The sequence below is a fragment of the Peromyscus eremicus genome, chromosome 23 (genome assembly GCF_949786415.1).
Source record: "Peromyscus eremicus chromosome 23, PerEre_H2_v1, whole genome shotgun sequence".
In the NCBI taxonomy this organism is placed as follows: domain Eukaryota; kingdom Metazoa; phylum Chordata; class Mammalia; order Rodentia; family Cricetidae; genus Peromyscus; species Peromyscus eremicus.
In genome coordinates, this window is record NC_081438.1 from 20,337,350 (window position 1) to 20,361,478 (window position 24,129).

At 45.1% G+C, this 24,129-nt stretch overlaps 1 protein-coding gene across 1 annotated transcript in view; it reads left to right on the forward strand.

The window, feature by feature from the left end:
- The window catches only part of Caln1 (calneuron 1), a 421,108-nt gene that overhangs the window by 181,691 nt on the left and 215,288 nt on the right, over positions 1–24,129 (forward strand). The window contains exon 3 of the mRNA XM_059249886.1: positions 11,409–11,552. Within this exon, the coding sequence (XP_059105869.1) occupies positions 11,409–11,552 (144 nt within the window). The remainder of the gene's footprint in view (positions 1–11,408; positions 11,553–24,129) is intronic.

The following is a 24,129-nucleotide window of genomic DNA, read 5'->3' on the forward strand; positions in this document are numbered from 1 at the left end:
TGTGTGTGTGTGTGTGTGTGTGTGTGTGTGTGTAGATTCTTTAAGAGAAATAAGTAAAATAGCTCATATATGTTCTTCCTTAGTTCTTAGACTTAATCTTTAAATCTTGCTGTAAATTACACCCTTTGAGCAAAATAACTTAGAAAGCTACAAATTGTGTGTGTACACATATGTGTCCACACATATGTGGAGGCCAGAAATCAATTTCAACTGTCGTCTTCAATCTCTCTCTACTTTAGTGTTTGAGGTAGGGTCTCTCACTGAATCTGGAGTTTATCAATATGTCTAAATTGTCTAGCCAATGAGCTTCAGGTATCTATCCGTCCTTGCCTCCAAGTGCTTGGGTTACAGATGTGCATTACTATGCTTAGCTTTTATGTTGATTTAGGGGACCCAAACTCAGATTCTCATGCTTGCATTGCAAGCCCCCTTTCCCCTGAGCCATCTCCCCAGCCTCTGTACCTACCACTTAGAGACATCTAAGCGACTCTCCCTCTTGAGAACTCTCTGCCCATGTGTTCAGTGTGTACTCTCCTATTCCTAATTGTCTCTATCTCTAAATTCCTCTGCTTCAGTTAAAATGTATACTCTCCCGGCTATGAATACACTCACTAGCTTTATGTCATTCTGACTCATTGTGCTGCCTAGTTTTAACTCTCAATTTGACACATCTAAAATCACTTAGAAAGAGAGTCTTAATGGGTAGTTATCTAGGCCAGGTTAACCTGTGAGCATGTCTGTGGGGACTTGCCCTGATTGTGAACTGATATAAGGAGACCTACCCTGGATGTGGGCAGCACCATTTCATGGGCTGTGCCCTGATCTGGGGAGAAAGCTAAGTGAGAGCAACTCTGGAAAGGTCCATGTGACTTCATGAAGGTCACTGTGACTTCATTTCAGTGGTGGACTGTATCCTGGAACCTCACCTTTTCTTCCTCATATGTCCCTTTTGCTCAGGCTATTTTAATCACAACAAAATAAATGAAACTAGAACACTCATCTTGATAGTCTTTTGTGTAGTGTAGTCAAGATTCTGGCCTTACCTGAGTAGACGTTTCTAAGGAAGAAGGAATTCCTCAGTTCACTCCTGGGCTGGACTGTGTCTCACCACCACCTCTGACACAACACTTTTTCTGTAGAGTGTGTCTTTATCCTAAGGAATTCTGTGAGATCTTGAATCACTCCATTTGCTATTCTTGCCAATGGACATCTGGTCAACCTCTTTTTGCCACCTAGATTAGACTTTTGAAGCCTGGAAGGGTTTATTCACCAACCATGTCTCCTAATGTAGTATCTGATATATAGTAAGCAAACAGCAGCTGTTTGTGGAGTGAATAACTGTGTTAATCATCTCCAAATCTGCTTTTTCTTTTTTTGACCTTTCTTTGAGAAGGTAGAAACCCCTCCTAAGTTTTTCTTTTTAATATTTATTGTTCTTAAACTTATATTTATGTTTGTAGGTATGTATATCTGAGTGAAGTGCCGGAAGAGGCTGATGGAGTTACACATAGTTGTTAGCTACCTGACATGGTTGGTAAGACCCAAGCTCAGGTTCTCTACAAGAGCAGTACACACTCATAATCCGTGAACCACCTCTCCTGACCCACAAATCAGTCCCCGCTTCATTGTTTTCTCTGAATAAAGACCTGCACATCTGTATCTTGCATCTTCTGGGTCATAGTTACCTCACCCAGGAACTGGATATTTCCAATTTTGCAATTTTTCAATGACATGTATCTACAAAACATGTGTCCCATTACTCTCTTCATGCAGTGAAAACCGTCATTTGGGGTTGGGGAGATGGCTCAGCAGGATCAGTTGAGGACCTGAGTTCAGATCCCTGACACCCATATAAAATGCTGGGTGTGGTGGAAGGCATCTATAATCCCACTGGTGGTTTGGGACAGAGACAGGTAGATCCAGGCCACTCACTGTCAAACCAGTCTAACCAAATCAATGAGCTCCAGGTTCAGTGAGAGCCCCTGTGTGAATAAAACATGGGATGCAACTGAAGATACCTGACATTGACTTCTGTCATTTACAACACACACACACACACACACACACACACACACACACACACACAAATACACATCCACATGTATACCACATACATGCACACATGTGCACACACATGAACGTATAAACCCCTTCAACACATACATGCATACACATAAATGAAAGCTCTCATTCTTCCTAAGGCCACAGAAAATGAGTAGATTTTTGCATCCTGTGGGAATCGTGCTCAGAAACTGGTTGTTCTTCATTACTGACTTGAAGTTGCAAATTGGTGTTGTAAATGGCAGCTGGTTCCCAAAGTCGGGGTGTTAGTAATGGCATTCCCAATGGCTGACTCTGTCTTCCCTGTGATAGGTGGACCTTTGTCCTTGTCCCTGTCTCACCTGGCTGTATCTTTATGAAGATCTAGTAGTTTGGAGGCAAGATTTTGCCAGAACACTGAATCTGGATATACACAGATCTTAGTGCCAGTCATGGGTAACTTTAAAATATTTTTTTAGTATATATGGATTATACACAAATAGGTTTCATTCATTCATCTTCATATACATGTTTAATGCATTTTGATTTACCCCATATTACCCTTGTCCATCACATCCCAACTCCTGTTGACTCTTTTCCTCCCTCTCCCATACCACTCCTCCTCTCCTTCTACCTTCATGGGATGTGAGACCCAGTGAGTTTCATTAGGGCTATGTAGAGGCTCCTGGGTTGAGGGTGGGGTGTGGTTGTTTACTAGGGTGTGGTTGTTTACTAGACCGCAGGCAGCATAATGGGCTAGACCACTGAAGAACTTGTCACTCCCTCCTCCAGCAACTATTAGCTGACTATAAATCCTTAGAGGGGCAGAGCCTTATGACCTCTCCAGCAACTGTAAGCTGTCTATAAATCCTCAGAGAGGGGTGGGCCATTGTAAGCCCCTCCTCTAAGCCGCCATTGAGTCTCTAGTAATCCTCCGGGTGGGGGGTGGGGAGGAACCTTGTAAGCCCTTTCACCTCCACAAGGGGATAATTATAAGAAAAATATTATTGCAAAACAAGAAGTCAGTCTCTTTGGCTATACAGCAAGATCCTTTCTATCCAAGGCCCTTGGGATACATGAGCATCACTCTAAGGAGAGGCCCAGCTGGATCTCCTTGGGAATTCAGACTTGGCTTCTGGACAATTGCACAGGCAGTGATTGGATTCCTTCTCTCGGGAAATGTCTTATTATGTATGCTTTTCTATTCCATGTGCCAGTGGGACAGCGTGATATTGAAACTGGGATTGGGTAGGTGTTGCCCGATTCTTTGAGAAACCAAAAAGCAGAGATGGGAATTGAAATCTGTAAATTGAGCTTTATTCAGAGAGTCAGCAAGCTGAGAAGACATTACCATTCTAAAAGACCCGTGTTGCGTCTCATCATTAATAGTTAATATAGGGAGTGGACTCAGACAGTCTTCAAGTATCACTTCTGCTGATGTGATGACACCTGATAAATGTGACCTATGGCTCATAATGGCAGGTTACAGTCCATCATTGTGGGGAAGTCAAGGCCAGATCTTAAGGCAGCTTGTCACACTCTCAGTGACAAATAAATGTATGCTTGCTTACCACTCAGCTGGTTTTCTCTACTCATATAGTCCAGCATCCCAAACCAGGGCATGGTGCTGTCCACTTTCAGGCTGGGGTTCCTCACATCACTTAACAATCAGGATAATCCCCTATTGACATGCCTCTTGGCCAACTTGATCTAAACAATCCCTCACTGAGAATCTCTTCCAAGGTGATTCTAGGGTGTTTCAAGTTGACAATTCTAAACACCAACCATCATGGCAAGTCATTCCAAAGTTCAGTCTTTCCCCTCTGGTCTTGTCTGACCATCTTATTGCTGAGATTCATGTTGTTGGTGCTTTTTCCCCCCATACCACCCCCATTTTCTGTGTAGCAGGGGCTTGGCAAATATCAAGGCTACCGAGTCTCGAATTTCCCTTGAAAAATCATACACATCAAAAGTAACTCGGAAAAAAACAAATGGTTAAATAGTTAGTAGTATGTATTTGAGGGGCTTCTTACAGGGTTCACATGAAGATTTCTTTCTGTAGCACAAGGTACAAATATGCTCTTCACAATGTAGATTATAAAGTGCTCCATCTTTTTCTGTGATGGTTACAGAAATTATCAATTTCTAATTATCAATTTGATACAACCTAGCATCCTCTGAAATCTGGGAAGAGAGTCTCATGAAAGATGCATTACATAGTGTTGGCCTATAGGGGTAGGTCTGTGGAGCATAGTCTTGATTCTGTTCATTGAGATGTGAAAAAGTGCCCATTGTGGGCAGCGGCATCCCCTGGGCTTGGGTCCTGGACTGTGTAAATGTAGAGATAGGGCTAAGCATTATGTCATTATTGCTCTCTCTTTTTGACCGTGGATATGATGTCATTAGTACTCCAAGCTCCTGCTGCTGTGACCTCCTTGCAATAATGGGCTATAGCCTGGAATTGTGAGCTAAAACAAAGCCTTTCTCCTCTAAGTTGTTGTTTTTTTTTTTTTGGGGGGTGGGGGAGGCGGTCAGGATATTTTATCACAACAACAGAAATGAAATACGAACACTCTCCTATCACCATCACAGACATCACTTGTGCAGCTTATGAAGGCGTCTTAGAGGTGCTGGGGTTTCATGGAGCCCAATCATGCATTCAAGACTGGGAGGGAATCAAAGACTGAATCCCAGATACCAGCACAACATGTTCACCTAACTCTGATGCACAAGCAACCCCAGCCCCTCTCAATACACACACACACACACACACACACACACACACACACACACCCCGTTGCTGCCGCCGCCGCCACCACTACCACCACCACCAAAGGAGGATCAGTAAAGAGTACATGCTCGTGGCTTATTCCCAGATGTTGGAGCTGTGGTCCCCACTTCATATGAAAGGAAAAGCGGAGCCAGAGCTGACTGGTGCTGTAAGCCAGACACAAAGGGGTCCTGTCTGCGCTAATGTCTCTGTTGGTTTTACGAGCATCATTCCATGCCCTGCTCTGCTAATAAGAATAAAAAGAGGCACACATTACCTGTCTCTTCCAGTCTGGCTGGCTTTAGCTTTCTGAGATTGAATTTCCAGGAGCTCTGTGATGGGATTCTAGCTTTGTGTTTCGTTTCCTCCCCCATTTCTTGGATCCTTTGAAACAAAGTGACATTATTGAATGCTCCCTCAGGCACCTGTGTGTGAATACATACACAACACACAAACACACACACAGATACACAAACACGCAGACACAGTGTACACACAGCATACTTTTTCAGTCAGAATCAGGAGCGGGTATCTTATGCAGTTGTTACCACAGATCGTCAGAGCCTGGGCCCTGACAGTCCCTCTAACAAGCCAGGTCCAGCCAGCAGTCTAATTAAAGGCACCATTAATGGCGACAAACAGAAGAGGGAGATTTTTGAATATAATAGCCTCACTGGGAAGAGGTCAGAAGGGGTCCAGTGAGCCTGCAAGTCCATCTTCAGGGTCATGATGTGAGTTTTAGGTTTAAATAAAGGGTATGCATATAGCAAGATGTGGTCCCACCCATCCCTGACCCCTCATTTTCTAGGTTTCAGTCTCTCCTGCAGGGTGGTCTGATAAGTAGTCAGAACTGCCTGGCACCAAGGCCCCAGCTTTTCCTTTCCCTAGCATGACACTCCTGGAGAAAGTCCATTGTTCCAAAAATCTGGTAGCTGAAGGGAGAGGTGAAGTGTTTCTTTGGAATAGCTTCCCTCCTGTCCAGATGGTTATAGTATCAGACAAGGACAGCATTGACCTACCGACCTCTGACCACAGACCCGCTCCTCACGAGGACACTCTTGTCTGTTCAATGTTAAGGATACAGGCTGAAGTTCACAGTGATAGCTGGGGCATGTAGAGAGTCCACAGGAGGAATGTGGGACTCTGCAACAGACAGCATCATAAATAGGAAATGTACCCCCAGATGGTGATGCTATTTGGGGAAAGTTATGGAAACTTTAGGAAGTGAGACCTAGTTAGAAGATGTAGGTCACTGGGGGCAGGGATTTGGGCCTGGGATCTAGTGGGTATGTTTATGCCTGGTCCCTTTGTGTCTCACTCTCTGCTTCCTGGTTAGCTGAGAAGTAAAGAACTCTCCTCTGTCACACACATCTGCCACCATGATTTTTTTCCCCAGATACATGGGTTCAAGTGATCATAGATTGACCCTGTAAAATGATGAGCCAAAAGAAATCTCCTCTCATCTGAAGTCTTCTGATCAAGGTGATGACAAAATTTACTAATATGGAAGGTGTACTAGGTACTTTGCTTATTACTGGGATAAACTATCTGATAATAAGCAACTTAGTGATGGGAGGGTTTATTTCTGGTCACATTTGGATGGTATAGTCCATCTGATAGGGAAGGCACCATGGCGGGAGTGTGAAGCAGCTGGTCACATTGCATCCACAATCGGGAGGGAGGGAGAGAAGGGAAGGGGACTGCTGGTACTCAGCTCACTTTCTCTCTTTCAGTCTAGGACACCAACCCATGGAATTATGCCACCAACAGTGTACAGTTATTCCCACTTCAATTAAGTTGATCTAGAAACATCAAGACAAACCCTGAGATATATATAGAGTCTAGATGGTTCTAGAGACTGTCATGTTGACAATATTAACCATAATGGAAGAGAACTACCCTGTTTGGTGTATTACCACCCTCAGAAAATGTTCAAAATTATGTGAGAATGATATGATGTGGGAGATGAACCCATGGGAAGGAGTAGTCCAGAGAAAGAGAGGTTCAATGGGCAACCATCTATCCACAACTCCAGCCATGAGCCCTGTCACTATCTCACATGATCTTCTGTCCTATGGACTATTCTGTCACCAAGTATAAAAATGTCACTACCAAGACTGGAAAGAGATAATACTTCTCCCACTGTCCTAGCTAGCTTTAACTCTCCACTTGTCACAAATGACTTTGGAGTCATTTGATTAGAGAGTCTCAACAGAAGAATGGCCTAGATCAGATTGGCCTATGGTCATGTCTGTGGGGGCACTGTCTTAATTGATGTCAGAGGGCTCAGCCCACTGTGGGTGATACCATTCTGGGCAGTGGTCCTGAGCTGTCTGTCTCTCTCTCTCTCTCTCTCTCTCTCTCTCTCTCTCTCTCTCTCTCTCTCTCTCTCTCTCTCTACCTGAGAGTGAGACAGAAGCATTCCTTCATGGCTGCTGCTTCAAGTCCCTGCCCTGACTTCCTTCAGTGATGGACTGTAACCTGGAGATGTCTACAAATGAACTCTTTCCTCCCCTAAGTTGCTTTAGATCAGAGTGTTTGATCAGAGTAACAAAAAGAAAACTAGAACATCCACTTTTGGCGCTGGGTTCTGGACCAGCTGTCTTGAAACACTTTAGGAGATCCTGCCTGTGCATCCTGCCATTTCCAGAGGCTGGAGTCAAGCTGCATGAAGCTCTGGCATTTGTTGGTGCTCTCTGCCATGACTGAGTTTTTTTTTTTTTTTTTTTTCAGTGTATGTGGGACTGGGCATGGAAACTTGTGCTGATGGGAAAGGACTAAAAATGCAGACGAAGAATTTGGATATGATTGAAAACTTGTTTTTATTCTATCCAGGGAAGGAAAGGAGAGGCTGGAGGGGAGGGCAGATTAATAAGGTATGTAAGAGAACACCAGCTTCCTGTTCTCTCAGAGTCTTTAACGATGTTCGTGGATCCACAGAAGGGAGGGCTGGTAGGAGCTGCGGGGGCCTCATAGCCAACCCAGCTCATTTTACACAGGAGCAAATTGAGACCTCTGGTTTTGGCTGCCGACATAATTAGCTACTAAGCCTGGCCAGGAGCCTGGAGTCGTTGCTCATAGGCTGGTCTCTCTCTCTCTCTGCTGGATCCACATGTGTTTGCAGAAAGCATTCCACATGATGAGCTAGTATTAATAAACGATTAAAAACTACTAGTAATACATGGTACTTATTTTTTTAAGATTTCTTTTCAGGGACATTATATGCCTGTATGTCTGTGGGTAAATATGTGCACACAAGTACAGGTGTCCCTGGAGGCCATGGGAAGATGTTGGATGTCCTGGAGGTAGAGTTATAGGTGGTTGTTAGTCATCCAACCTCAGTGCTGGGAGTTGAACTTGGGTCCTCTGCAAGAGCAGTAAGCACTCTTAACTGCAGAACCATCTTTCCAGCCCCATAATTCTCTTTTATTATTTTTAATTTAATTCTATTTAGTTTTATTTAATGTGTATGGTGTTTTGCTTGCTTGTGTATCTGTGTACCACTTGTATGCCTGGTGCCCACAGAGGCCAAAAGAAGGTATCAGATTCTTGGAACTAGAATTACAAACAGTTGTGAGCTGCCATGTGGATACTGGGACTTGAACCCAGGTCCTCTACAGGAACAGCCAGTGCTCTTAACCACTGAGCCATCTCTCCAGTTTTTCAGTCCTATAGTACTTAATCTGTTGAGACTGGTGCATTTGCAGTAATTAGTCTGCTAGCTCTCTGTCTAGCGCCCCCTACAGTATGGGTGGGGAACACATGGAGATGAAGTCTGTGATGAGACAGTTGAGAGAAAACATAATTTCTTTCTTGTCTTTACTTTGTGTGTGTATGCGTGTGCACATTGAACACACACTGGTGTGCATGCCTGTGCATATGCACAGAGGCCAGACAATTTGGGTGGGTGTCCTGCTCTGTCACTCTCTCTCTTTCTCTCTCTCTCTCTCTCTCTCTCTCTCTCTCTCTCTCTCGACAGGGTCTCTCACTACACTTGCATCTAGGCTGGTGGCCAGCAAGCCTCAGGCATTCTTCAGTTTTTGCCTCCATACAGTGCTGGAGCATGCCGGATGTCATGTGAAAGGGGTGAATGGCTTGCTGAATAGTTAGCAGATTGAGAGACAGGCATAGCTGTGGCCAGCGAAGGCATTTTTTTCTGGGATCTATGTAAGCTGCCTGCTTTGTAACTATCAACCATATGCAACCTCTATACAAGAGAATCATTTGCGAAGCGTCTCAGGGAGGACTCATCTAGATTAAGTTGGCCGGTGGGCTTGTCTGGGGGGATTAATTGTTAATTGATGTGGGAAGACGCAGCCTGCTCTGGGTGGCACCAGGGCATGGGCTGGACCCTGAGCTATAGGAGACTGGAGAGAGCCAGCTAAGCATAGCTAGCAGGCAGGTAGCCTGGGCACATTCGTTTCTGTGTGCTCTTGACTGTGGACACGTCCAGCTGCTGGAGTCCCACCTTGACTTTACTGAGTGATGGACCTTGACCTGGAGCAATGATCCCAAACAAATCCCTTTCCTCTCCTAGTTCGTTTTTGGTCAGGGTGCTTTGTGATGGCAACAGAAAGGAAATTAGAAGTGATCTCTAAGGATGAGTGTGTCTTTGGGGAGGAAGGAGGAAAGAAAGGAAGTTGTTTGAGGAAGAATCTCGGGATGGAAGACTATAATCACCCGGGAAGCAGCCCTAGGGATGCCAAAGTCCAAATCCCCTGGAATTCCAAATGCTTCCTTGGAAAGAATTCTTTGGTGTAATCGAGTTAAGGATCTTGAAATGTGAGATTGTCTTGGATGGTCTGGGTGGTCAAAATCCAAATCTAATGCAAATGTTCAGATAAGAGGGAGGTGGGTTGATAGGAATATAAACAGTTGCAGGCACTGTGGAAATCGATATGGAAGGTCTTCCACAAATGAAAGACAACAGCTGGGGGGATGGCTCAGTGGTTAAGAACACATACGGTTCTTAAAGAAGACCCAACTTTGATTCCCAGGGCCCACATGAGGTAGCTCGCAGCTGCCTGTCATTCCAGCTCAAGCTGATCAAGTGCTCCCTTGGGCCTCCTACGGCACCTGTGTGCACATATTCCTCCCACCCCACATATTCATAATTTATGATCTAGCATTAGTACTCCTGGGTATCTGCCCAAAGGAATGAAAATTGAAGTCTGTGGACCACTAGTCACAATAGCTTGAATAGTGACCCAGTCTCTATGTGCGTCTGTAAATGATAAAGGAAATGTAGTACATAGTTAAGGTGTTACACTACCTTAACGAAGAGTTGAGTTATGTATTTGGAGGGAGCTGAAGGTTGAGTGAAATAATCGGGACTGGGAGAGACAAATATCATGGACCCGGGTACTCACGTTGAGCAGCCAGCAAGCACTCTTAACCACTGAGCCTACTCGGCAGCCTCCCTATGCTGGATTTATTGGAGCAACTCCAAGCTGCTGCAGATCCATCCTTCTTTTGATACACGGGATGGACCTCTCTTCTTTAAACTCTGATCTCAAATTTCTCGTGCCTTGCAAGGGGGGCGCGGGGAGACATGGTGGGAAATGTTCACTCGACCTAGGACTGCCAGCTTTGGGGGTTCCGGGGGTGTGGGGGTAGGGAGAGTAGGTATAACCCAGAGTAAAGAGTGGGAGACTTCCTGCCATTTGAAATGGAGCCTAGCCATAGCGGAGTCGAGTTCTTTTCCAGACGCGGGAGAAAGTGATTAAAGTCGTTTCAACCCTCTGTGACATTCGTATTGAGCTGGGGCTGTTTATAGTCATAAAACAACTGCAGATTAGAAGGATGAAATAGAAACAGTGGGATTCTCACCTCCTGTCCTCTGAGGTTATTAAACACGGCATGTCGCCAGCAGCAGCAGGGGGACTCTCACACACTTTCCCCCTGACCCTGTCATTTCTGCAAAACTCAGACAGCCGCTCCCTCCACCGAGGCAATTTTCTGCTGGGATCCCCACCCGACCATCCCTGCTGCAGTGTGTGCGGATATTTAGGGCCGTCTGCCTCATGTTTTTCTTTTTTCTCTCCCATCTCTCTCTCCCTCCTTTCTTTCTCTGGCCCTTTCTTTCTTCCCCTCTCTTTGAACGTTTTATTTTATAATTATGTGTGTGTGTGTGTGTGTGTGTGTGTGTGTGATCATGTATGTGGGTGGGCACATATTTAGAGGTCAGAGATTGACTTCGGGGTTCTTCCTCCATCATTTCTCCACTTTATTTATCTATTTATTATTTTGAGATAGGATTACATGTAGCTCAGTGTGGCCTCTACTTTGCTAGGTCGCCTAGGATATCCTTGAACATCTGATCCCGCTGCCTCCACCCTTCCGAGGGCTGGGATTACTACTGGGCATGCCCAGTTTATTCAGTGAGGGGGATGGAACCCTGTGGCTCCCTGCATCAACTGAGCCGCATTGCCACACCCTTTCTTTCTTAAATTGTTTTTATCACGTGTCCAATCCCAGCAACAAGAAAAGCAGCGAGCTGCCTCCTGGTACAGCCAGACGCTACCTGTTAGTCACCCGTGGTTTGAGTGCAATGAGGCGGTCACGTGACTGGTGGACTTTCTCTGCTTTTTCCTTGCAGAAATCCGAGAAGCCTTTCGTGTTCTGGACAGAGATGGAAATGGCTTCATCTCCAAGCAGGAGCTGGGTATGGCCATGCGCTCTTTGGGGTACATGCCGAGTGAAGTGGAGCTGGCTATCATCATGCAGCGTCTGGACATGGACGGTGAGACCTGCTTAGTACCGCCAAGCTGCGCCTCCCACCTCATTCCCTGGGCTTGGGATGTGTACAATCCCGGGCTCAGTTTACACGTTAGGAATGGAAACTTGAACTTGATCTGGGTTTGTCCAGCAGGGCCGTGTGAGCAGGGATGGTTTGGGACAGTTACAGGAATAGATGAAGCTGATTTGGTTGGTGGAATAATTAGACTCCCCTTTCCTTCCCCTCTCATTTTACTTATTTTCCCATTTTCAAGGGTGGAGAGCTCAGTGGTTAGGAACACATGCTCTTCCACAAAAGTTCTGTTTTCAGCATCCATGTTGGATGGCTCCCCACCATCTATCACCCTGCTCTAGGGGGACTTGACATCTCCGACCTCTGTCAGAAGCTACACTAATGCACACACACACACACACACACATGCACACATGCGTGGACACATACAGAGAGACTTATAAATAATATAAATCTAACCTGTCTGTTTCCATGCATGTGGTGTGCATGTATGTGTATGCTTGTTTGCATGTGTGTATGTGCATGTGTGTGGAGGCTTCAGGATGATGTTTGGAATCATCTTTGATTGTTCTACCTTGTTCACTGAGGCAGAGTCTCTGAATCAAACCCAGAGCTCCTAACATACCTAGTCTAGCTAGCCACATGCCATGGGAATCCCATCTTCACCTTCTGAGTCTATAATTACAGTCCACAGCACCCACGCATTTTATGTGGGTCCCAGGGATTCAAACTCTGGTGCTCATGCTTGGGGGTGAACACTTAACCACTGACCCACCTCTCTGGTCCCCTATCTCCTGTTTTAAAGGCAGCTTGTGTGTGTTTGCACACATGTATACATGGGTTTGCACATGTGGGTATATCAGCACATTTGAGCGTGTATGTGTAGAGGTCAGAGGTCAATCCTGAATGTCATTCTTTAGGCATCACCCACCTTAGTTTTTGAGACAGGGTCTTTCATTAGGACTCAAGATTCATGACTGGGAAACGATTCTTCATGGGATTTTCCTGTTTCCACTCCTCCAGTGCTAGGATTACAAAAATGTGCTTCTATGTTTGTGGCTTTACTTTTTTAAACTTTCATTCTGGTGACCTGTACTTTATTGACTGAGCTGTCCTTCTGGTCCCCAAAACATGGCTGCACCCTAGGAACTTAAGCTCTCACCACTACTTAACAGGCAGCAAAGCTGGTAGGAGATTCTCCTTTTTCTCCTGCAGTTGTTACTGCTTGTATAATGTTGGGGAAGTGCCTTGTAAATCTTGTTGAGTTTCAGGAACTTCCTGAGACTTGTAAATTTCATTTATTTCCTGGATCTTAAGAGCCTCCCTCCAGAAAGGAGTGTTTGAGTTAGGAAGAAACAGCACAATAAGCCAGATAAAAAGACAACTGTTGCAGCTGGGCCTGTTGGTACAGGTTTGTCATTCCACCTATTTGGGGGTTGAGGGAAGGTGACTGCAGAGTCACAGTTTTCTTTGTGGAAGAACATGCTGTCCAGCTGTCTTTGAATGAGAAATGATCCCCGTAGGCTCATGTATTTGAATACTTGGTCCCCAGTAAGTCGTGCTGTTTGGGGAGGTTATAGCACCTTTAGGAGGTTGGAGCCTTGCTGGAAGACTTACATCACTTGGGATCTGCTTTGAAAGCTTATAGCTCTGCCCCATTTCCAGTTCACTCTGCTTTCTGTTTGTGGTTCAAGATACAATCAGTCAGCTTCCTGCTCCCATACTATGTCTGTCTGCTTCCATGTCTTCCCACCATGATGGGCTCTTATCCCTTAGAACCATAAGCCCAAGCAAACTCTTTCAAAGGTCGCCTTTGTTTACAGTATCTCATCACAGCCAAAGGCAAGTTACTAAAACACCTGCCTTCATGTTCCTGCTTTGAGCTCCCTCCCCGACTTTCCTCCACGACAGACTGTGACCTGATAGTGTAAGATGAACAAACCATTTCCTCCCCTAAACTGTCTTTGATCAGAGTGGTTTATTTTTGTGTTTAATCACAGAAACATAAAGAAAACCAGAGCAATCCGGTAGGGGACTGCTTGCATGGTCTCTATGCCAGTTTTAAGTTTGGCTTTCTCCTGTTCCTCTGCATGATGTGTTAGGAGGACAGTGACAATGGAGATCACATGGTGAATGAATGAAGTACAGCTGTGGATGTCTAAAACGTCTCTATGGATGGTGACTTGCTGGGTCTCTGCAGGCCCGATGCGATGATGTTTTCTGTTGTAGCAATAGTTCTGAAATGCTGGGGCCAAGAGCCTACAGCAAAACCTATCTTCCATTTCTCCTATCCTCTTTTCAGAGGAGGCCCCCCAGAAGGACAGTTTCTTACTTCATCCTTTGTTGTTTTATTTTAATTTGTCTTTTTTTCTGGAGATAGGATCTTGCCACATGTATCCCTGGATGGCTTCAAGTTCATGGTGATCCCTTAGACCTCAGCCTCTGGAGTCACGGGGCTACAGATGCTACACCAAGAAACCTGCCTTACTAAAAAGTTATTGAATACCAATGTTTCTAGATCTAAGAAGGTATTGTTGTCTTTTAGTTTAAAAATTATTGGGGCTAGAGAGACGGCTCAGCAGTTAAGAATGCTTGCTGCTCTTGCAAAGGACCTGAGTTTGGTTCCCAACATCCACACTGGGCAGCCTATAACCACCCGTAACTCATGTGCACATATCTCCAGACAGACACAAACACACAAAGTATTAAAAAAATACTTTGGGGGGGTCTTTTTTTTTTTTTGACAGAATCTTACTCTAAGCACCAGCTAGTCTTGAACTTAGGGCGATTCTGCTGCTTTAGCCTCTTAAGTGCTAGAATTCTAGGGATACACCAATAACACCAACATACTCTGCCAGGGTAAACATTTTAATCAATACCTCTGTTTGTGAAATTAAGATAGTTTTATTGGTTTTTAATTGTTTTTTAAATTTTGTTTTGAGACAAGGTCTTTGTCCTAGTATTGTGAAAGTTACTATTTGGAAAGGTGTGCGTGCGCGCGCGTTTGTGTGTGTGTGTGTGTGTGTGTGTGTGTGTGTGTGTGTCTGTCTGTCTGTCTGTCTGTCTATCTTACTGAGATAAATACCTGACAAAAGCAACTGAAGGAATGAATTTATTTTAATTTTGGCTCACAGTCCATCCTGTTGGGGAAGGCGTGGTGAAAGAAGTGTGAGGCAGCTGGTCCTATGACATCCACAGTCAGGGAGCAGAGAGAGATGGATGCTGGCTGGCACTCAGCTCACTTTCTCCTTTTTACTCAATCCAGGACCCCACTCTGTGGAGTTGGGGCCACCTACTTTTAGGATATGTCTTCCTGCCTCGGTTAACCGAATCTAGAAGCTCCCTCTTAGACATGCTCAGCACTGTGTCTCCTAGATGACTCTAGATCCTGTGAATTTGACAACCAAGATGAACCATCACACCTAATGGGCCAATACTGCATTAACTGCTCCATTCCAGCCCACGGAGCATTTTCATGATACTGAAGATCCTGTCTGATTGCATAAGGGTTGGAGCCCCGTAGGACCCTGTGTGGGGACATTCTCCAGGGAGCTCAGGAAGACATGTTCAGCCATTCGCTCCATCTTCTGTATAAGAGATTCTTGACTCTTACCAGTTTACTAGCCATTTGTCACAATCCTATGAATTTTGCTGGCGGAACATTGAAGCAAGTGTTTAGAGTGTTTCTATCAATTTATTGAACCAGGGACTTATCTAACCAGGCATTTCACAGAGGCCGACCAGGTAAAAATACTTTTGATTTGATTTCATTTCATTGGATTTTGGGCTCTGGTACTTCTGGAGACAGAGTTCTCTTCTGAACCTTAGGCTGTTGCTAGAGTTTTCCTGCCTGGCCCACAGTCAGGACAAATCTCTATCACCCGCCAGTCCCACAGCCACTCAGACCCAACCAAGCAAACACAGAGACTTATATTGCTTACAAACTGTATGGCCGTGGCAGGCTTCTTGCTAACTGTTCTTACAGCTTAAATTAATCCATTTCCATTAATCTATGCCTTGCCACATGGCTCGTGGCTTATCGGCATCTTCACATGCTGTTTGTCATCGTGGCGGCTGGCAGTGTCTCTCTGACTCAGCCTTCCACTTCCCAGCTTTATTCTCCTCCTTGCCCCGCCTATACTTCCTGCCTAGCCAATGGCCAATCAGTGTTTTATTGATTAATCAGCAACACATTTGCCATACATCCCACAGCATTAGGCTATCCTGGAACTCACTCTGTAGCCCAGGCTCTTCTAAAACTTGCAGGCTTCCTGCATTACCCTCCCGAATGTGTACCATCATGCCTAGCCTATACTGATTTACTTTTAAAGGCTTATTTCATTTTTATTTATGTGTGTATGAGTGTGTGTGTTGGTGCCCATGGAGTCAAAAAAGGGTGTCCAATCCACTAGGGGTGGAGTTCCAGGTGGATGCTAGAAACTGAACCCCAGGTTCCTCAAGAGCAACACATCCTCTTAACCACCAAGTCATCTCTCTAGCCCCTTATTTATTTTGCTATTACATTAATAGAGTATCTTATTTATTTTCTGACAGTGTCATACATACAAACAAGACATCTTGATCATAGATGCTCCACCTTGTCCCTCCCATTCCCCCAGATAGCCTCTGACATGTCACCCTCCTCCCTTCATGTCCCTTCTCTTTGTCCCCCAGAGTCTAATCAGTGCTGCCCATAGGATTGTTGGCCAATGTTGTTGGCTGTATCTTGTGCAAGTAGCTACATTAATTTATTTTTTTTAAGGCACGAGCTTCCTTAAAAATTATTATTATTTTTTTTTTGCTGGAAAAAATGTACTGCTAATTACATGAGAATAATGACTAAATGTGAAAGGGGTAAAGTTTTTAAAAAAATGCCCAGTTGGAGGGGGAAATGTGTGTCTTTAGGCATTTTATTACTAACGCTGGGACAGGAAGTTTCTGGGCTGCCAAGTTCTGGAGATGGATGGATTGACTGTTCTCTTAATGAGGCCCTTTGAGCCAATCTGCTTTTAAGAAATTAGAATGGAGTTTTATATTCGTCCCTCCTCACTTCTAGACCTGAGTGTCTGCCATAGTAATTCGGTCCCAGGTTGACTCTGACTTTGTTCCTCTTTGAGGTGGAGCATGTGGGATGGCAGATATTTTTATGGGGGTGATGCCAAAAGATACATAAGTAAAATAAAATAGAAAGGGCCGGGGAGATAGTTGTGTCATTAATGCGCTTGCCTAAAATTTGTGTTTGCAGGATAAACACTAATTGGTCCTGATTTATTAAATGTTCGTAGTTCAGTTAAAAATTGTAACTTTCAAAGGGGCTGGAATGAGAGATCATTAAGAAAAAGTGATTATCAGGCAAGCATAGGCACCCGAGTTCAATCCCGAAAACCCATTAAAAATGAAACAAACTAAAATGATACATACATTGGTGCACAACTGTAATCCCAGTACTGAGGACACAGAGACAGGTGGATCCCTGGGGGTCACTGGCCTGTCGGCCTAGCCTACTTGGATGCATCCAGCAAGAGATTCTGTTTCGGGAGAGAGGGAGAGAGAGAGAGAGAGAAAGGGAGAGAAAGGGAGAGAGAGAGAGAGGGAGAGAAGGGGGAGAGGGAGAGAGAGGGAGGGGGAAGAAAGGAAGGAAAAGAAAAGATGGATGGTATTTGAACAAGAGCTGAGGTAGTCCTCTGGAGACACACACACACACACACACACACACACACACACACACACACACACAGAGAGAGAGATAAAAGAGAGTGTTTGAGGAGGGCCTAGGTTTCATAGTGTAAGATGACCACATCCCTCTGGCTCTAGACCCGGACATCTGAGACAGCAGGAAATGTGGACATGATTAAGAGCAAATCTGCACCCCCACACCCGCCATACTTTTCTGGGGTGCCTGCTGATTTGCCTGACAATGAGGTCATACCTTGAGCACGGGGCCTCACTGGAACTGACTGAGCTAGTCTGTGCCTGCCAAATCGTCACATATGGTTTTCATCAGGGGCTCCCAGGCAGCAGGGTACCGTGCTGGCTGCCTTCGAACAGTAGCCTCTTTGGATAGGGAAACTTGTTGGATGTCCTCCACACAGGCTCAGCCAGACGGTCCCAGAGGGTCGAATGGAAGACAGGCAGGAAGGGTCTGGAATTACTCTCCTGGTCTGCAGCCAGTTGGCTGTCAGTACTGAGACTGACTTGTGTGTGTTTGTGTGTGTGTGTGTATGTACATGTGTGCACGTGTCTTACGTGTTCTAAACTGTTACTCATAATTAAAAACTCAAAAGCTTCTGTGCTTTGCCCAGGGCTTTCTTTGGCTTTTTACTGGAAATGTTCTTTCTTGGACCTTGGACTCCACTCCCCATTCTCACCTTGTGATGGATCATGTTGATTGTCAAGTTGATTGCATTGAAAAAATGCCTAGGGGTGCATGGGGGTGGTGTGTGGCTCAGTCAGTGAAGCCCTTGCTTCTCAAGCATGAGGACATTGGTCTGATCCTCAGAGGCCACATTAAAAAGCCAGGCATGGTAGCACGCACTTGTAATATGACTACTGTGGAGGTGGAGACAGGTGGATTCCTGGGGTTCCCTGGCCAACTAGCCTAATCAGATCGGCACGTTTCAGTACAAGTGAGAGACCCTGTCTCAAAACAGACAGATGGACAGAGGGACAGATGGACATACACACACCCACCTCCCTCCAACAACAAAAAGCCAGCCAATGTGTATGGCTTCCTTCAGAACAACACTGGAGATGATCCTCTGGCTACCACAAACACATATACACAAATGCACCTGCACACCTGTGTATATCTTCACACACGTCCACACATATACACATACACAAATGCCTAGGGCATTAATAAAAGGCGTGTTCATATGTATTTACAGTGGTGTTTTGGGGGATTGTTGACGGATGAGTAAAAAAATCCTCCTATCACCCCAACTCTGAATGTGGGTGGCATTGTCCCCTGGGCTAGAGTCCCCAACTAAACAAAAAGAGGCAAAAAGGGTAAAGTCAGCTGAGCACAAGCCTTCCTCTCTCTCCCTCTCCCTCTCCCTCTCCCTCTCCCTCTCCCTTCCTCTCTCCCTCTCCCTTCCCCTCTCTCTCTCTCTCTCCCCCTCTCCCTCCCTCTCTCTCTCCCTCCCTCTTTCTCTCTCTCTCTCTCTCTCTCTCTCTCTCTCTCTCTCTCTGTCTCTCTCTCTCTCTCCCTCCCTCTCTCTCTCCCACTCTCGCCCTCTCCTTGCTTTCTGATCTAGCTAGATGTGAACAGACAGGCTCCCTCTCCTCTCTCCATGCCTTCCCCACCGTGATGGACTGTCTACCCTAAAACCATGAGCCAAAATAAGTCCTTCCACACTCAAGCTGGTTCTGGTTCTGTCTCGTCTCTGGTTACAGCAACATGAGCAGTGACATAACATTTGTGAACCGTCCTTGAAGAATTGGCAGAGCAGTCATGTTGAAAACTACCTCAGCCTGTCATCCTAGATACTCAGGGGCTTGGGGCAGGAGCATCCCAAGTTCAAGATCAGCTTGAGCAGGTGTAGAAAATACAAAGTAAAAAGAGGGCTGAGGGTGGAGGTAACTGTTGAAGTGCTAGCTTAGTATACACAAGGTTAGGTTCAGTCACCACTGAAACACACACACACACACACACACACACACACACACACACACACAGAAGGAGGGAGGAAAGCACACTGAAATATTTCATACAAGTGTGTGGAGAATGGCTGCTTTCGAGTTCCTGTGAGCTCTGCAATCTCCTCATTCACTTCTCTCAAATCTCAGTCCTCAGAGCAGCTGCTATGGCCCCTGCAGGTTTCTCTGGGGCATAAGGACATGGTATTTTCAAGACTTAAGAGGTAACTTTTGACTGCTTTCTATGTTTCTAGTGGTTGTGACAAGACAAGTTGGTCATCTAGAGTGAGCCAAACTGGCTTGGAAGAAAGTTCTCTGCAATAATAGATCCAGCAGCCCATGGCCCTCACCCCCGCTCACCCGCTCACATTTTGTAACGTAACCCCCTCTCTCTTCCAAATGGTACTTCATTCTCCTGTGGTTAGAGAACAAAGATTCACCTTTCCAAACAGAATTTGGGGTAGTGTGTATGTGTGTGTGTGTGTGTGTGTGTGTGTGTGTGTGTGTATGTGATACATACATGTGTGTGTGTGAGAGTGCCTATGTCCATGTGTGTGCATGTGGAGGCCAGAGCAAGGATGCTGGGTGTCTTACTCTGTTGCTCTCCACTTCATTGGCTTACAACAGAGTCTGTCACCAAACTGGAAACTCACTGTTTGAGCTAAGCTGGCCGGCCAGTGAACTCTTAGGCTCCATCTGTCTCCACATCCCAATGCTGGGGTTAAAATCACACACAGCTGTGCCTTACTTTTTATGTGGGTCCTGGGGATTCAAACTCGGGTCCTCAGGCTTGCACAACAAAAACACACACATCCACTGACTCATCTCTCCAGTTCTAAATTTCCTCTTTGAGCCAAACAGAGTATTTGTCTTCCTCCTTCCCGACTTATACATGGTCTCTCTAAATTCTAAATTCTATGTCATTCTCACTGCATGATAGGAGTCTGACAATTTATTTTGTCTCTTGATCTGTTTGGAGGTTTCATTTATTTATGTGTATTTTTGTGTTGAGTTCACAACTGCCCAAGTGGTGAATTTCATTCAGTTCTGTTCAATTGAAAACCATTTATCTGATGTCTATTATGCATGAACTTGCTTGTTTTTATGGTGAGTAAATTCATTTTGGGGTCAATTTTGAGGCAAACCACTGAGATCATGAGAAACAGAACCATGGCTGGGTCACAGGAAAAAGTAGCTGTGAAGTGACGGAATCCCTCTGTGAGTCTCTGTTAGAGTTAGTCTCAGTCGTCAATTTCATGCCCCTGGAAGAGGGAAATCTCAACAAGGAATTGCCTCTCTCAGACTGGCCTCTAGGCCTGACTGTGAGACATTGTCTTAATTACTAATTGATGTTGGAGGGCCCAGTGTACTATGGCACTGCCCCTCGGCTGCATTAAAGAAGGTAGGTGTACAAGCCAGTAAGCAGCGTTCCTCCATGGTCTCTGCTTCAGATCCTGCCTCCAGGTTCCTGCCTTGAGTTCCTGCCCTGACTTCTCTTGATGGTAGTCTGTTACCTGGAAGATGACATAAACATGCCCCTCACCAAGTTAGTTTTGAACAATATTTTATCACGGCCACACAGAAGCAAACTAGGACAGTTATCCATTAAAAGTATTCATTATCTCCGTGTGTGGTAGCATATACCAGTAATTCTGTCACTTGGGATGTTGAAGCAGGTAGATTGTGAGTCTGAATTCAACCTAAAGAGAACATTCATATGCAAACATATGTGCACATATACACGAACAATTTGGCAGCTTTTTTTTTTTTTTAAAAAGATTTATTTATTTTTAAGGATTTTCTACTTTTTTGTTTTTGAGTTTTTTTGTTTTGTTTTTAGACGGGGTCTCATTATGTAGCCCTGGTTGGCCTGGAACTTGCTATGTAGACTAGAAAAGCTTTGAATTCAGAGATTTGCCTGCCTCTGCCTCCTAAGTGCTGAGATTAAAGACATGTGTCACTACATCTGGCTTAAAGATTTATTTTTAACAATGTGAGTATATGCATGTGCATGTGGGTGCAGTACCCATGGAGGCCAGAAGAGGGCATCCAATACCTGGAAGCTGGAATTACAGGTGTTTGTGATCTGCCCCAAATTGGTGCTGAGAACTGAATTCAGGTCCTCTGCAAGAGCAATATGTGCTCTTAACCACTGAGCCATTTCTTCAGCCACTGAACACTTCGTTATTTCAAGTCAGTACATAAATATTTTGTTTACTAATGTCTGTTCAATTTATCTTCAGAAACATGGTTTTCCTGAAGTTTTCTTGCCACTGAACCTAACTTAATACCCGAGAAAAAGCAACTTAGAAGGAAAGTTATTTTAGCTCACAGGTTTGAGTGGAAGAGGTATGGATAATCATATTGGGGCTTTGGGGTACAGATTGTTACATTTCCACAGATTAAGAACACAGATGGCACAGGAAAGTGGGGTTCCAGGCTACAAAACTCATAGCTCATCTCCACTTCTTCCAGGGATAGTCCATCTTTCAAAGGTCACCACTTTTCCCGAACAACACTATTAGCCTGGGACCGAGTGTTCAAAACCTGAGCTTCCGGGGCACATTTCATATTGAAACTATAACAGCTAGTATGAAACATAAAAGCTGAAGATAGTGGGTCGCTCGATCTGGATGAGGGGAGGATCTCTTTGACCTGCTTGGGATGTGTAATGGTAATGGATATTCTTGACCTTCATATTCCCATAATCTTAGGCAATGCTTTCTCTGCCACCATGACCAGAAAGTTCAGCTATCTCGATCTTTTTTCTTTTTTCTTGCTGTGAAGGTTAGCTTTAGTTTATGTATTTTAATGCTTAGTTTTTTATTAATTCTTTGAGCATTTTACACATGGATACAGTTAAATATGATCATATCTACTCCTTTTATCCCCTCCGGCTCCCCTAGATTTTTCTCCAACAAGTCCACCCTCCTGACTTCCTGTCTTCATCTTTTTTTTCACTTTTAAAAATAACCCAATTAGTCCTGTTAGTGCTGCATATGTATGCACAGGTGTGGAGCTGTCCATTGGAGCATGGGTAACCTACCAGTAGCCATGCCCTCAAAAGAGAATGACTCTTCTCTAGCAACTGTTATTTGACAGTAGCTTCTTAGTGAAGGGTGTGGCTCCAAGAGCCCTCCCCCCCATTCTTAGATTATTTTTTTCTCGAGACAGGGTCTCACTATCTAGCTCTGGCTGTCCTGGAACTCACTACACAGACTAGGCTGCCCTCAGTCTCAAAGAGATCCACCTGTCTCTGCTCCAAGAGCTGGGATTAAAGGCATACACTATTATGCCCAGACATTGCTTAGAATTTTTGATAGGTTTGATCTTGTATAGTGAACTCCAGCTGTGGTGAGCCCATGAGTGGCATAGCATCCCATGTCCAGAAGACAGCCTCTCATGACACTCCCCTCCATCTTCTGGCCTTGACATTCTTTCTGCCTTCTCTTCCGTGATGTCCCCTGAGCCTTGATGATAGGTTAATGAAGATGGCCCAGTTGGGGCTGAGCTCTCATGGTCCCATTTCCTCAGCCTGCTGCCTCAATCTTAATGAGAGTTTGGCCATGCTGAGTTTAAGCAGAACTGTGACTCCCTGCCAGCTACTCAAGTCAACAGAATTCCTGGTGTATGTGCACCTGTTGCGTGAGAAACTTTCTGCAATGTCATGCTCTGTCATCTCTGATTTAACACCTTGGAGTCCATATGGACACCCATCCTGGAAGTTTAGACTGACCTGTATCATCAACACCCGACAACTTTGTCTTCTTCCTGGGAATGTGCCCCCCTGGGATGTGATGGTTCTAGTCGAGCCATGAATTTAGAGACAGTCAAACTTGTCTGTAGGCAATAGAAATAGTCATCCCCTTACAGAGCAATTGTGTAAGCTGGTGGTGCCACAGCTTCCTCCTGGTCCTCCACCCAAGGGAGCTGTCTGATAGAACATTACAGCGATTGGGGGGTTTTAATGATATGGCTCTGTCTGGAAGGCCCCACTTCAAGTGTGAGGTCCTATTTTGCTCCAATCAGTACCTTGAGGTTTACATGAGTGAGTTGGTAAATCTGCGATCTCAGTTTTGTAATTCCAAGGACTCTTCAATTGAACCTGGAACATGAGTTAGTGACTTGTCTTCTTACTCTGACCAAATCCCGAGGAGCAGTAAGCAAGGGAGGGGGCGGGGTTTGCTTTGACTCCATTTCAGAGGGTTCCATCCACCAGAGTGGTGAAGGTATGGTGGGATTTCTTGATAGTGGGACCTGAGGTGAACATTCTTCACATGGTGGCCGACCAAGAAGCAGAGAAAATGGTCCAGAACCAGGGATGGGTGCAGCATGCAAAGCACAGCCCTAGGCCCCTATTGAATCACGAGCCCACCTTCCTTTACAGATTCCTTCCTTCTTCCTTCTTTCTTTTCTCCTTACTCTTTTCCTCCCTCTCTCTCTCTCTATGCTCTCTTTGTTGCTTACTCTCTTCCTTCCTTCCTTCCTTCTTCCATCCCTCCTTCCCTCCCTCCTTCCTTCTTTTCTTCCTCCCTCCATCCCTCTCTCCATTCCCTTTCTCCCTCCCTCCCTCCTTTTCTCCCTTCTTCCTTCTTTCAGTGCTGGGGGTTCAACCAGGATGTTTCTCCTTCCCATGACAAGCAAGGCCTCTCCTACTGACTGCCCTCTCAGCCTCCTTTTCAGTATCCTTACTCAGAGGACCAGAGCATCCTTCTTAGCCTTTCTCTGGGAGGCCAGTGGCCTGACATGCTAGGCTCTGGTGTTTGGTCCTTTTCAGCTTTTTTTTTTTTTTGGTCATGGACATCCATGGTCACTTAATGAGGAATCAAGGGAGGAGGAATCAAATACTGTTGGTCTTTTCCAGGACAGCTTGGGAGTCTCTTAGGCCTTGCTTAAGACCTAAACAATGAGCGGACCCAATTTGGGCTCA